General features: G+C 33.9%; 3 protein-coding genes across 3 annotated transcripts; 2 read left to right on the top strand and 1 right to left on the bottom strand.

The window, feature by feature from the left end:
- Window positions 1–1,510: 1,510 nt before the first annotated feature.
- LOC122303410 (fibrillin protein 5 homolog) lies at window positions 1,511–3,396 on the bottom strand. The gene is made up of 7 exons (XM_043115188.1): window positions 2,974–3,396; window positions 2,738–2,853; window positions 2,472–2,594; window positions 2,263–2,361; window positions 2,109–2,153; window positions 1,926–1,999; window positions 1,511–1,839 (listed from the first exon to the last, which is right to left on the bottom strand). Exons 1-7 carry the CDS (start codon window positions 3,221–3,223, stop codon window positions 1,755–1,757), a joined length of 792 nt encoding a protein of 263 aa, XP_042971122.1. The 5' UTR covers window positions 3,224–3,396; the 3' UTR covers window positions 1,511–1,754.
- A 7,429-nt stretch (window positions 3,397–10,825) lies between these two features.
- Window positions 10,826–13,417, top strand: LOC122303408 (trihelix transcription factor GT-2-like). Its single transcript, XM_043115186.1, has 2 exons — window positions 10,826–11,313; window positions 11,721–13,417. Exons 1-2 carry the CDS (start codon window positions 11,051–11,053, stop codon window positions 13,042–13,044), a joined length of 1,587 nt encoding a protein of 528 aa, XP_042971120.1. The 5' UTR covers window positions 10,826–11,050; the 3' UTR covers window positions 13,045–13,417.
- Window positions 13,418–14,367: 950 nt separating this feature from the next.
- On the top strand, window positions 14,368–15,316 carry LOC122303409. Its single transcript, XM_043115187.1, has one exon. The coding sequence runs from the start codon at window positions 14,578–14,580 to the stop codon at window positions 15,169–15,171; it is 594 nt and encodes a 197-aa protein (XP_042971121.1). The 5' UTR covers window positions 14,368–14,577; the 3' UTR covers window positions 15,172–15,316.
- The last annotated feature ends 443 nt before the right edge of the window (window positions 15,317–15,759 follow it).

The raw sequence follows: 15,759 nt of genomic DNA, 5'->3' as shown, positions 1-15,759 counted from the left end.
GTGAAGGATATGCTCATTACAGGGTCTAGCATTGAAGAGATTAATAATCTAAAAAAGCAGCTGTCAAGGCAGTTTGCAATGAAGGATTTGGAAGCTGCAAAAGAAATCCTTGGCATGAGAAACGTCAAAGACAGAATCAATGGCACATTGAGATTTTCACAAGCAGAATATGTGAAAAAAGTACACAGCAGATTCAATATGGACAAGACCAAACCAGTGGTCACACCCTATGGTTTGCACAAGACCAAATATTGCCTATGCAGTTGGAGTTGTGAGTATGAGCAACCCAGGAAGACAACATTGTGAGGCTTTAAAATGGATTCTAAGGTACTTAAAATACTCCTCAGAAACATGTTTGTGTTTCACTAGAGATAGTTTAGAGCTACATGGTTATCTTGATGCTAACTTGGCTGGAGAAACTGACAGCAAAAAGAGTACCACAAGCTTTGTATACACTCTGGGTGGTACTGTCGTGTCTTAGGTTTCTAACTTATAGAAGACAGTTGCATTGTCTACTACAGAAGCTGAGTATGATGCAGTATCGAAAGCTTCAAAGGAGATGATTTGGCTATAGAGCTTTTTGGAGGAGTTGGGTAAGAAGATTTAGAAATGCACTCTCTACAGCGATAATTACAGTGTCATATTCCTTGCCAAGAATCCTACATTCATTCTAGGACTAAGCATATTCAGATAAGGTATCATTTCATTCAATCTCTACTTTATGTTGATACTTGAGAAGATCTGTAGAAGTAAGAACCAGGCCTGTTGATATGTTGACAAAATGGTGTTACTGTTGAGAAACTGAATAACTTCAGTTGACCTTCTAGCTTGAAGACAGAGGCTATAAGGTATAGAGGTAGAGGATATTAGTTTTGGGGGTAGATGGTGATGTGTTGGCTATACCAGTATCCAAGTGGAAGAATTGTTGGGTTTGTGGAGCTTGGTTTATTGTAATGACCGCTCAATAATTCGTTACCATTTTTTGAGTGAATTTTCAATTAAGCATTTTCTGGCATTGTTTTTCACTCAAGAAGCACCAAGATAAAAAAAGCTTGCTCGACTTTCAGCTCGAGCAAAGATCAGACAGAAAATTCGCTCAAGTCTCGCTTGAAGCCCAAGCAAAGAATTTGTTTGGCAATCACTCGACTTAGTGCTCGAGTGAAACTCAGACAGAGAGTTTGCTCGATGCGCGCTCGACACTCCACTCAATCAAATATTGCAAAAACCTGAAAATTAGGATTTTCACCATATAACTTTATAAATATGCTTATTTTGTACAATATGGCTGTTTTGAACAATGAAAAATCACTTCTTATTGTATCTTGTGATTCCTAAACATAACAGAATCCTCTGTAACTCAATGGATGTAGGCACATTGCCAAACCAAGTAAATTTTTATTGTGTGATTGATTATTTGATTATTTCTTATTTACTTTTACTTTATTATTATCGTTTTCACAATAGAAAATAATGAGAATAAGATATAAAAGCATTTAATTACACTGAGATGTTAAAATCTTAAAAATGGATCATATTTTGAACTTTTTTCTTTTAAAATTTCTGCATAACGTTTATTGAAGTCAGAGGCAAGGTAATTTTTGCTTGGCATTGTACCAGATACCATATCATGACCAAATTTTGTGTTGTAATGGCAGAAGGGGAGGAAATTAATGTAAGCTTCAAAAATATTTGAAGCAAATTGATTGTTAAGCAACTAAATCCTGCCAAAGTGACCACGTTCTAACATGGAGAGGCTAAGGTTCACCTTCTCCTGATCTCTCTAATATGAAGATATTGCCCTTATCATCCCTCCCTATCCTCATGCCATCATCTACATATCTAAAGGGGATTGGATTAAGAAAAGGTCCGAAAAAAATCAATGCTAGCAACTCAAAAATACCAAATAAAAGGATGGTTAAGGATACGTAATCTCGAGCCAGCCTTGTGGAGTGAAGATTCCGAGCAGAAGATCATAGTTTTTCCGGAACACTTTCATCAACTATCGTTAACAGATGCACAAACAAATGAATTTAAGGTTGTAGCCATCAATTACTTCCCATTTGAGAAGAAAAAAATACTGGAGAATATGAAACAAGAAAGTAGCGTACTTGGTCGGGAGTGATTGACGACTTGTCGAAATTAATCTCCACTCTCTGCACAATAGGAAACGAAGACAGATTAATTACTTTTGAGCTTGAGTAGAAAATGTAGAATCAAAGAAAAAATGCAGAAAGCAAGTGGAAAAGAAATAAAGCTCTTAACTGATTTCGATGCAATCTTGAAGGAGGCCTCGATAGTGAGCGTTCCATTCAACAAATTTAGTGCCTTCGCACTGAACTTGATCACATTCACTGCTTTTCCCTCCATTTTGGCACATTAGCAAAGATTAATTTTGGTAAAGAGATGGAATATTCAATAACACATATGGCAGAAAAGTTCAATAATGAAACGGAATCTTGAAAGATAAATACCTTGGCAGTATCAATTGTCTGGAGAAAATCCCCCAAGGAAATGAAATCTCTCAATCCTAGCTTGGTTCTCTTGGAACCCAAGATTGTAATTGTACTGTAAACTAGTTTCCAGCATCCATCCACCTTCCAATTTTAGAAACGAAAGGAAATAAATAAACTTTGAACTAAGTTTAAGCATCCCTCCTTCCAATTATAGAAACAATACAGAATACCATTCACTTAACTACAAATCCCCTGCATTTGCACACTCATGATTGGAAATATACCTTCTCTAGTTTCGAAGTAGGGTCTGGAGTTGGATTTTGAGACTCTAGCAGCTTCACCAAACCTTCAATCTCGGATTTCTTTGCAGATGGGATTCCAAATATCCCTCTATTCACTCCTTAGAAAGATGTTTAGATGCAATCCATATTACACTTCACCTCAAATTTCTCACCATATCCATTAAAGTAGAGCAATATTTTAAAGAAAAAAAATCATACCAAAACTCGACTTGGCATACCTTGTAGTGCCTGGTAAAGCTCTGTTTTGATGTCGGCTAGTGTTTCATCCCCAAGAACATCAGATCTTGGTTCTGCAACTCTGGTGGTGGAAACGGGTCTAAACCCGGATAAGAACTTTCCAAATAGAGTGGTAAAGGTCCTCGGATACGTGGCCGGAAGTAATCGGGGGGGAGTTTGCATCATTTTGGTGGATCTTGGTTTTGGCAGAATTAGCTGGGAAGCAGGGATTGGTGGTTGGACAGTGGCCATAAATCCAATAACAAGTTTACTTTCCACCGTTGTGCGTGGTTTAGTTTTTGCCGCAAGGTCATGGCCACCAAGCTGCCGGGAGGGATGGATATTGCTATTCTATGTCCCTCAGCGACAAGTCTTTTACTGTTTTGACTGTTTGTCTGGTTGTGGGTTTATTTTGGGTTTCTCTTTTCTTCTTTTTTATTTTATTTCCACCCGTTTCGAGTTATAAGCAAAATGTTATCTGTTTATGAACCTGAATGAAATTTGCATAAAGATTTTGTTTTTGCTGAATTATTGACCAATGGCTTTAATATTTCGGCTTGCCTGACCCCTACATTCATACATCTCCTTTCTCCCTAACTTCTTGTTTTTTAATTACCTTTTTAACGTGAAGAGGATAGATAGTCATGTGTGGTTGGGAACTCCCATGCAAGGATTCCTCCTCTGTGAAGATAAGGAGAGATCTCATCCTAAAATGGAATATTCCAGCTAGACATTACATATAAGTTGGGACAAAACCAATATTTTTTTAATTGAGCTTTCATATATAATTTTATTCTCTATTAATTGGTCTATAAATACATTACTTATTGATGAAAGTATTATAATTATAAAAAATCAAACTACATTTTTTTTTTTTTTTGGTAATAGTAAATGTGACAAATTTCTACATCAATAATATATTTGTTGTTGATGTATTTCTCGGCCTCAACAGGCTGATAGAATGACTCTCCTTTCATGTGGCGGTTCTTGGTGGTGGTGTGCTTGGAATGTTAATTCATGGTTTGCTTAATGATAAATGGCTCGGACTAATGAATTCAATTATTTACGTGGTTCGACACTGAGGAATACATCTACGAATCTTGGGTGGGAAATTCACTATAAACATGATTGAATACAAGCTCTTCATTTTTACTAAATTCTCTACAATGACTTTACTCTTGGAAAGTAGCCTCAAACATTTATGTTTCTCCCTCTCTCTCCCCCAGATGTTAACGGAAGTAGATCCCTCTTTTTGTTGCCAATCATCCATCTTTTTGTCCATTCTCCTTACGCTATATATATAGTTTATCCTTTAGTTTTATCTTTCATATTCTCTTTATGTCCAATCAAGAGCATCCTTATTGGCTTAGGCATACTCTAACGTTAGTTAAAATGTAGCTAATATGCTCCTTAAAACCCCCACATTAGATTAGGTATTGGCATATAAATTTGATTATGACCTACAGTATTTACATTAACTACTTAACCAAGTGAATTTTATTATTTCTCGCTCGTATATGCATGCGCAAGCTCTATACACCTGTGGAACGTGAAGAAAATGAGATATTAAAAAAGATGTCAAAGAGTGCCATAAGTAGATCATGACATCTGAACTACTGATAAAAATTAACTCAAACGTCTAGAGAAAAACAATAAGAAAAACTATAAAATATCTGGTTTTACGTGTTGATTTTTTCCTTTGAGTTTGAACTGAACCTGTAAAAGTAAAAGAAAATTCCCTTGATTGGCCTGGTGTGATGTAATATCGTGCACTTGAATGCTACAATTAGTTTGGTTGGCATGAAGTCTGCTATTAGAGTAGATTTAATGGTGTCATAAAAGAATGGATGATATATATGAAGTTAATGAAAACCTACAAATTCTTTTAGAAAAATTCTATTTGCAGTATTCAAATAGGTTCTTTATTAAAAGAGAAAAAATATGATTTTAAGAAGGATATTTTGATAATTTTAAAAACTTTTAAAGATAAAATTACCTATACCTGCATTACAAATTTGGAACTGTACGTAGCATTGCTCATTATTTTAATGTATAATATATATGTTGGATGGAATTCTTCAAATAGGTGTTTCAATTTGACATAGTTTTTTTAAATTTTGATTTCTAGGTTGTTGGATATTAACATGAAGTTGATTTTGTATATATTTTAATGTTTTGTATTTGAAAATGAAGTTAATTTAAATTGATAGATAGATTTTATGTATTTTGATATATAGATTGTTGGAGATTATGAAAATGAAAATAAAAGTATCAAACAAATAAATAAATAATTCGTTAAAAAACTAGATATAAAATTAAAAATAATAATATTTTATTATTATATCACTAATTCAATGTGGAGTTCAACTTTTAAGAAATTAGGAAAAAGTTAAAAAGTGGCATATCAGCCAAACTTTACTTAAAATTTTGCCTAAACCAATGCTAGTAATCATTGTCAATGACATTATCTTTTTCCTCTTATCCTAACATAGTAGGCTTTGGTTGGTTTAGTTATTAAATAACAAATTATCTCATTTTATTTATTTATTATAATTTTTTCAAATTTTTATATAAAATATAATAAATAATTTAATTTTTTTAAATTTTAAAACAAAATTAATATTAAAAAATGATATTATAATAATATTTTATTCAAATTTCAACAAAACATCTCATTTCATCTGAACTGTGTAATCAAACGAGACCTTAATCTTCTTTGTCAGGCTTAACACTTGAGCTGATTTTCCCCCAATATTTCCTGTGTTCAATTTAAAAACAAATTTCTTTTCTATATAAATACATACATGCATAAAAAGTTAAATGCCAATTCGTTTATGAATACCTCAAGCCAACAAGTAACTATAAAATGGGAAGCTCCACCAATAAATTGGCTTAAAATACTGGGATGTTACTGTTAGAGAATAAGGTAATAAGAGAGGATTTGGAGTAGTGATAAGAGATCATGAAGGGAAGTTCTTGCTAGTTTAATATAGCCTTTATTTTTTTGTTCACAACCTATGATAGCAGAAGCTAGAGGACTTGTTTTAGCTGCCTTATCTTCTGATACAAGATGGCAAATTAAACATGCCAAAAGGGGAGCAAACACATGAACTGGCTAAAGAAGCTGTTGTTTTTGTACTAAACTAATAGATATTGACAATAGAAATCCATGTATCCAGACTCTTGTAATGGCCGAATGCTACAGTTTTTGATGAAATGAAAGTTTCTATGTTTAAAAAAAAAAATACCAATTTTTTTTTTTTTTGGGGTTACAGCTATGCACAGTTCTTTCTATTCTGATAAGGGGAAGTTTCTGCTTTTGAAATATAAATTCAATTTCACCTGAAATTTGAATGAAACAATTTGGATGCTGTTATGGCTAAGTTTTGGGTCGTGCGTTTATAGTGCCTTTGTGGATTACGGCCATTTTAATTCCTTGGGCTTCCATGCCTCTGCACAGGCGTCGGCCCGCTATTACAACATTGAAGAAAGAAAATTATTCTACGATATGCAGCCCAAAATGATCGATACTTGTTTGATTACTTTGATATTCTAATTATTTAATTTAGACAATTTCACTTCTTTTTTTTAATAAAAAGGATTTGTTCGGTTTAAGTATGCAAGACACACACTCCCTTTAATTGTGGACCCTGTTTTGTTTTTAGAGAAATTATGTGGAGTCTGAACACTCTATAACCATATCTAAGAGATCGATGACTTGAGGTGTGAGCATTTTAGATGGTTTGAAGTTGTGTGTACAACAGAATTTGGTTGTTGAAGTAGAGTCAAATATAGGTGGTGGTTGGATGGTTAAAAGAGCATGGCTGTTGTCCTTGCTAGTTTAGGGAACTGTGGGTACATATTGGATTTCTCCAAAGCTGGAAAGTTTTGATTTTATGCTAACTGGAATGAATTTCCATGCAACGTGAAGGAGTCTTTGTCAAAGATAGGGTGGGAACCTCTAATCCATACGTTGTGGACCTTGTGGTAAAATGATTTGAAGTTGTAATGGAATAAGCTTTGTTGGATTTAAATTCTTTAGAGTTGGTGATTGAAAAAATGTAAATAGGAGTATTTTCTGTTATTCATTTTTGTGTACAGAAAGCAGTGGTGTGGATAAACATCAATTCAAACTACAAGATAATTGAATACAACTTTTGAACAAATGATATGTTGGGAACTTATTCATTTATGACAAGGCTTCTTATCGTAATAGTGATGGAATGAGATAGATTGACATATAAAATGAGTTTAAAAGTATTTATGGATATTCGAGTGAATTTCTCAATCATTATTAAATATTAAATAAATATTTTTTGACTTATTTTATCTATATTTCTCTTACTTAGAGCAATCTCATCCAGTATTTCCATTCGACTAACTATAAGAACTCTTTGTCTAAAATTTAGTAAAAATATTTAATTTTTGACAACGAAAATCTCTCCATCTAAGAAATTTTTTGACATTTGAACACTATCCATTTCTAAATCATTTTTTATAGATATTTTATTTAATCAATAAAATAAATTCTTCCTCCGATTATCTCTATTTTCTCTCGTTTTCATAATTTTTATAATAAAAATTTGACATAAATGTCACCGTTAAGATGATTCATTTTTTTAAAAGAAATTTGGATGTATGAGAAAATATCGTTTTTCGAAAGATATTATTGTTATGAAAGCAATGATTTTGAAAACATTACCGTTAGGAAGGTAAGTAATTTAAAAGAAAAATCGTTGCAAATGAAAAATCACACAATAAATAATTAAATAATTACAAAAATATGAAAAAAAGAAAAACACGTTAAAAAATTTTCTTCCACTCTCCCCCTTAAAAAAAAAGGGGGTAAGATATAGAAAATTTTAGAAAGATGAATAGTTAAAAAAAGAAAAGTTTGACTCGTCCAGTATGAAAGCACCTTTGTACCACCAAATTGTTGCGGCTATTATCCGTTGATTAGGGAAGCAATAGGATAAACGCTATCTTCTCAAGAATGGCCCTTCCAACTTTCGAATTGGACCACGTAGCAAGCACCTACACCGTCACTTCATTCAGATAACATTAATAAATTACGTAAACTATATCATAATGATCGAACCATGATGATAAGATTGAAACACTTTTCTTTTCTTTTTTTTCTTTTTTTTTTTTTAACAAAAAAGGGGAAGATATTTTGCCGAAAGACACCGCTTCCACGTTTCAGACACTCGTAATCAATAGGGTCCCATATTTACCGGCGTGAGATGGCTTTTGTACCGCAATTCTTTACTCTCGCTTAATCGGGGGTTACGGTTAATAAACGTTGGAAGATTGATGGGGGGTAATGAATATGAAAGGGACATCATGCATCGTCCATTTCATCAATTACGTATACAAATTCTGCACTCTAAAATTATTTGATATTTACCAAACCCAGCTCCTTTTTTTTTTTTCCCTTCTTTTCGGCTCCTCTTTCTTTCTTCCTTTCAAAGCAACAAAGCTGATTCAAAATACGGTCTGGAAGCATCGATAACGATAAAATGATGTTTAAAAAATGCAAAAAAGAAAGGCCGTTGTTTTGACAGCCTTCTTGTTACTTTTTATGCCACTAGCTGTACATTACGTGTTTCCATGGTTTACTCTCTCTCTTTTTTGGATTTTATGTTTTCTTTTTTCCTTTTTGTTTATATACAGCCAACTCTTATCTCATTTCCATACTTACCATATATTTATTATTATTATTATTATTATTATTATTATTTATTAAGAAATGGTAATAAAGTGACGCAATATCAATTATTCTGCATGTAGACCAATTTTAACGGATTCATAACGAAGAGAATAAGAGAATCGTAGAAACAATCATGATATTAATTCAAAATTATCAAATTCAAGATTGTAAAAAGTTAACTCACATGTCGGGCTATAATAATTAAAAATCATCTATACAAGAATTTTTTTTAAAAAGAAAAATCTCAACAATTATATCAAAATTAAATATGTAATAAAATAAGTAATCTGTCAAAAATTTGACTTAAATCGAGATTAGAATTACTTCTTAAACGATAAATGAAATATTATCATAAAAGATGAAAAAATAACTAAAAATAAATATTTGAAAAGAAAAATAATAGATTTTGACCTCAAAAAATATGCACACCGAACAAAATTGGGTGAGCACAATGCAGTCATAGCTTAAGAGTTTTCTAAATTTGAGTCATATGTATAATTCTGATATTTGAAGTTAAAATATTGAAACGCATCAAAAACTATTCTAATTAAAAAAAGATCATGATTTTCTGCTATCTTTACGTTGATATGCCAAATCAACGTATTTTATTATCATTAACTTACCATTTAATAATTCAGTATCATTTAACTCATATCCTCTTACATTATAAATATATCATATATTATATAATAGAATAAAAGTGAATCGCAGTGAACAAAATTTTTGTCTATTGTCTTAGGCAAAGCAGAGAGGAAAGATATTCACTGCAACGCGGAGGCTCATCCATTTGACATACATATTAATATCATCCTTCCTCACATAAAAAGCATGGGCATCGATAGAAGGGCACATGAGTAATTTCATACAAGTTGGAGAATATGAAGAGTAGTATTCTCTTCACCGGACGTGACAATAACATCTTATGTGTGTTTTAAATGGTCTAAAAAGTAAAACATATAGGTCGTTCCCGAGTCATTAGAGAGGGTAGATAAGAAACCAATTGCAAAAAATATCAAACTTATCTTAAAATTAGAGAAAATATAATTTCAAATATCATGTTATTAATTTAAAAATATATATATTTTTATATTAGAAAATATGCATCCGACATTTCTCAATAATAAATATTTTAAATGCCAGTTTAGAAGATTAAACTAAACATTTCAAACTCAGACAACACAGCCATCAAAATTTCATATGCGACTATTGGTTAGTAAAATATTTTTGCCTAATTTTACATATACTTGTAAAGTACATAAACGTCGCATAATAATTTAAAAAAAAATATAATTTATTATTAAAAAATTATTATTTTTATGTAGACTCTATATTTTATTCAATTTTTTTAAAATGATTACATGGCAGTTATATAATTTATAATTATAAATATTTTTTTTAATATTTTTATATATCATAATCATGCGTAGAAAACATAGTAAAAATAAAAGAAAGAGATTGATTTGGATTTAGAAATGAAATGAGATAGTTTTATTTGAAAGATTATAGTTAAATAAAATATTAATAGAATATTATTTTTTAATATTATTATTATTTTAGAATTTATAAAAGTTGAATTGTTTATTATATTTTGTATCAAAATTTAAAAAATTTATAATAATAAGATGAGAGAAAACGTTTTTTGAATCTAATCAGGTCCTAATATTAAATATTATGAAAAAAATTAAGTCATCATCAATTTTTTTATTATTCTCTTATCATCTTATAATGTGACATTAGATAATAGATTTATAAGTTTAAAATAATAAATAGTTATTAATAATTTAATGTCACATCATAAAATAATAGAAGATGATAATAATTAGAATGGTGAGAAGTATTTTTAAATTTATTATTTAAAAAAAATACAAAATATACTCAATCTAACACTGCAAATTCTTTTAAAAATAAAAACGAATCACAAAGACAGAAAGACATATCACCATTAATTTTTCGATTTTACCCTTCCCACTTCCTCCAGATATTTAGGGGAACTCATCCTGATCAGAAGTCAAACAGTAATTGCGGTTTCAAACAGTAAAAGTCAAATCAAAATAGATGGAAAAAAAAAAAAAAACTCCAGCAATAAAAACTTGCCACGTCCAGAACCCTAGCTAGATGTAGCCCACAACACCACAGATCTCACCATTGTTGCTGTAATTGTTTACCTATAAAACACGCAATAAAAATGTTAGAAGCGTGAGAACCGAAAGCTCAATCTCATATACCCCATCAATTTTTTATTTACCACTTGCCCACTTTGAAAGTTTGATGATTTTCAGTACCCCGAAAAAAACCCCTAGAAGTTTTCATTTTTCACCTATCCTTTTTATTTTCTCGGCCGTTAATACTTATTCCGGGAGCCAATTCCTATGTCGGAAATCTCAACTTTACCGGAAAATCCAGGAACTTTCGCCGCCGTTGACCGGGGGAACGAGGAGTGTGCTGTTTCGGCGTTGGTTTCGGTACCGTCCGGGGATGAAGAGAGAGTGGGAATTGAAGAGGGTGACCGGAACTGGTCTGGTAGCCGGTGGTCGAGGCAAGAGTCTCTGGCTTTGCTCGAGATAAGGTCTGACATGGACGATACCTTCAGGGACTCTGCCACCAAGGCTCCTCTCTGGGAAGCGGTTTCCAGGTCAGTCAAATTAGTTTAGCATTCACTTGCTCGTACTTTCTCGAGAAAAACCATCCTCTTGCTTGCGTAGTTGCTTTTCACATTTGTTGCCCGTGAAAACTCGAAGGCTTTAGTTTTGTAAGTATGCTTATTAGGATTAGATTTTTTCTTATTTCATCGAAACTTTCCGAAATAACTATTTGACAAATGATGTAGTTCTTATGTTCACGCCAAACTTATCGTGTTCTTAAATCCCTTTTACGTTGAAGTAATAATATCCAGCGACTTCTTATGCCCTTGGGTTTAAAGGTCTGAATGGTCCCATATTTTTGCTCTATTCCTTTTTGCTTTAGTTCATTCTTTTAGTATTGGTTAATTTGGGTTTTGCTGAAGTTCAAAAATGCAGTTTGTGGAACCGTGTTGTTCAGGAAATTAGCGGAGCTTGGATATACTCGAAGCGCCAAGAAGTGCAAGGAGAAGTTTGAGAACATATACAAGTACCACAAGAGGACCAAAGAAGTTCGGTCGGGCCGATCCAATGGCAAGAATTATCGGTTTTTTGAGCAGTTAGAGGCTTTAGATAGCAACCCGCAACTTGCTTCTCCTTCTCCTTGCCCAGAAAAGGTCCAGGCTTCCTTGAAAGAAACGGGGGGGATAGTGGCGAATACTGCGGAGCCAACTAGTTCTATTCAAAATTCAGTTCAGCATTCTATCATTTTCGCGGATAACACCACTCCATCCACATCTTCATCCCTTAAGGAGTTGGAAGGCATGAGGAAGAAGAAGAAGAAGAAATTGACCGAGTATTTTGAGGGATTAATGAAGGTAGTCATCGAGAAACAGGAGAACTTGCAGAGGAAACTTATAGAGGCATTGGATAAGTGTGAGCAAGATCGAATGGCAAGAGAAGAAGCATGGAGGATGGACGAATTGGATAGAATTAAGAGAGAGCGCGAAATTTTGGTTCAAGAAAGATCAATTACAGCAGCAAAGGATGCTGCCGTCCTTGCCTTCTTGAAGCAGTTTTCTGAGCAGGCGAGCTCGGTGCAATTGCCTCAGGAGTCAGCAATGGTCTCAACACCAGTGGAGAAAGTTGTGGAAGGGCAAGACAATAGTCACGGTGGAGATGTTATGGGGCAAGTAAAACATAACGGTGGGAATGTTTTGGACAATCAAGAGGATAACAGTTGTGTATATAATTTGGAGAAGCAAGAAAATGACAATCGTGGGAATTCTATTCAGAAGAGCTCCGCTCGATGGCCTAAAGATGAAGTTGACGCTTTGATTAGGCTGAGGACTAACCTTGACTATCAGTATCAAGAAAATGGGCCCAAAGCATCTCTATGGGAGGAGATATCAATTGCAATGAAAAAGATTGGTTATGATCGGAGTGCAAAGAGGTGTAAAGAGAAGTGGGAGAATATAAACAAGTACTTCAAGAGGGTAAAAGAAAGCAATAAGAAAAGGCCTGAGGACTCGAAGACCTGTCCTTATTTTCACCAGCTCGATGCTTTATATACTGGGAAGACTGCGAAGGTTGAAAAATCAACTAATTCTGGCAATGAGTTGAAGCCCGAGGAGCTTTTGATGCACATGATGAATGGACAAGAAGAGCAACAGAGGACGGAATCGGTAACGGAGGGCAGTGATGGAGAGAATGCTGATCAGATTCAAGTAGATAAGGAAGATGAAGATGCGGATGGCTATCAGGTTGTAGTAAGTGATCCTTCTTCAATGGCAACTGTGGGTTGAGGAGACACCGGTGAGAACCTTTTTTCCAGAGGTGAAGGTGAAGCGGGTGTCGGTCAGGGTCCATTACTGAGGCTACCCCAGGCTTGTGTGGATCAGATTGTGGTTGGTGAGAAATTCATTTTGATTCAATATGATTGCATCTTTTGGGAAATGGCATCTTCTCTCTATGTAGTTAATGTTCATCATTTGTTGATACGGATGAGAAAGTGAGATAGATAGGTACAGAGATAGGAATAAATAAAATAAGGAGGTTAGTGTGTAATTTAATACAGCTTTCTTTTGACAGTGAACACCGACATGCTTGTAGAAGTTGGAAGTGGTTGGTTGTATTTGTTTGTACTAATAAAAATTAGCATCAGCAGTAATGCTGCAACAGTGGAAAAGTAGTAGATTAGATTAGAGATCATCTCTTATTATATAAAAAAACATTAACCCATTGTACATTTTTTATAAATATCTAGAATTTTAAATAGAATTGGAGAAGTGTTGTAATAAAAGTTGCTTATATATATTGAGTGTGTCTATATGTATATATATACATATCAATAGATAGAATAGGCATAACCCGCGGAGAAGTCTGCAGTGGACAATAAGGTTTTATTCCCCAGAGAAAACTAAGGTCTTTAACCTCAAATCATCATTTAAGATATATTTCCCATTTAAATTGATAAGGGTTCAAAATATAAAATATGAGGTTATATACAAGTAGTAGATTAGATTAGATTAGAGATCATCTCTCAATAGAGTGGTGGGTCGTGGGATCCAACCATGTGATGTATTGAAATAACCTGTGATCATATAAAACTCATTTTTAAATAATAAACAAGTGGGATAACTTTGCTATAGTAGCTGGCCAAATATGACTTCCAAGATAATTTTTTTGTAGCTCAAAGTCATCTACATTTAATGATGTCTAATCCATTGCAGCTTCATTTTAAAGGATATCAGTCGTGATTAGAGACTTCATTGGCTTAAGCTAATTTCAGTGCTCTAAGGGTCTTTTTGAAAACACAACTATTATATATCTTCAGATTACTTCATTATTATTTACAAATATTTTCTTATTATTAACAAACTATTAACTACTATTTCATTATTATTTACAAACTATTTTACTGTTTTTCACAAATGAATTGAGATAATCTTTTAAGTTCTTTAACATCTAAACGAGCCTGTTTTGAGGAGAGACACTCTCAAACTTCTTACGTAAACTTCGCGGGGGTTTGGTAGAGAGATTTTAAGAAAAAAAAAATTCCAAACTTATTTATTAATATATCAATTAATGATAGATCAATTAATACAAAAGTAATGGTTTTTTAATCTCTATTTTACCGTTGGTTGTGTACCGCTGAACCTTCAAAGTACGCACACTGCCAAAATGGCAAGAAAGTTACCGAAGTGCCATCATTTCGCTTCTCCTATATCCCAAGTGGAAGTGCAACGAGATTCGAGCCAAACTCCATTGCCATTCTGAACTCTAAGCTACTGTAAACGCCCCTCCTTCACCGAATTCTCTCATTCTCTCTACCATCAATGGCGGAGTACGAACCCTACCACCAAACCCACAACCATCACCAGCAACACCACCACCAAGCAATCCCGAAAGAAACAGCCTTCCAGGCCCTTAACACCATAATCCAGCTACACTTCGAGAAGACCCTGGAGAAGAAGCGCTCCATAGACCTCCAAAAGAAGGAGCTCCACAAGCTCTTCCAGCTCTTCTTCATCTTCTTGGGCATCGTCTTTCTCTCACAGTCCCAGTCCCCTCGCCTCCAGTGCCGCCATTGCTGGATCCCCATCACCATCCTCTCCCTCTCCCACCTCATCTTCTACGTCTCAGTGGCCCAGACCCTCAGGTGCATCAACGGGTTCAAGTACCAGAGGCGCTGCCACAAACTCACTCTTGGGCTGGCCACCGAGAAGCTCAGGGAGATGAAGATGAAAATAAGCGCCACCGGGGGCGAGCAGTTCGACGGGGTTGGCGACGATGAGTTTGAGATTCATTACCAAGAGCCTCCCGAGAGTTACTTTGGTAAGTTCAAGAGGAACTGGGCTTTGCATTTTGGCTTCTTGATCTTGATCTATGGATTTATGGTGTCATCCTCTGTTGTCCTCCTCTGTTTTTAACGGTTTAACTTGTTATGTGTCTTGGCAGATGTGTTTCACTAATTGTGAGAATGTTAATGCTTATTTTTCTTTTCTAGACGTAGGAAGGAATTATATGATGGGATTCGATTTCAATTTCAACACAATATTTCATGTTCTTAGCAGATGAGTTTGACTGAATCAATTCAGCTGTCATCCCAAAGAGAAGGGTTGGTCGAAGGAGTCACGTATTGATTACAAGATATTATTATTATTATGACACAGTTAAAAGTGAAAACAGAACAAACACTTCAAACGGTAAAATCTTATTTTAATCTATTAAGCCGTTTAAATTTTGAATTTTGAAAGTAAACGTACGAGCTGGCCACTGACGGGACTTTAGAAAATTAGCCCGAGTACCTCTTCTCTGGGCGTACTGATGGATGATGTCAGTGTGTTCGTTGTAATATGTAACGGACGGTGCCTGTGGTGGCTCCCGTTAGGCAATTTTTAAAATTATTTTTTAATACTTTTAAATACTTTAAAAAAATATAAAAAATTTATAATAATATTAAATAATTTTTTTAATTATTAAACAAAGAATAAAAAAAATTGGCCAGTGGTGGCCAC

The sequence above is a fragment of the Carya illinoinensis genome, chromosome 3 (assembly GCF_018687715.1).
Source record: "Carya illinoinensis cultivar Pawnee chromosome 3, C.illinoinensisPawnee_v1, whole genome shotgun sequence".
Lineage (NCBI taxonomy): Eukaryota > Viridiplantae > Streptophyta > Magnoliopsida > Fagales > Juglandaceae > Carya > Carya illinoinensis.
This window is presented reverse-complemented; position numbering and strand designations above follow the sequence as displayed.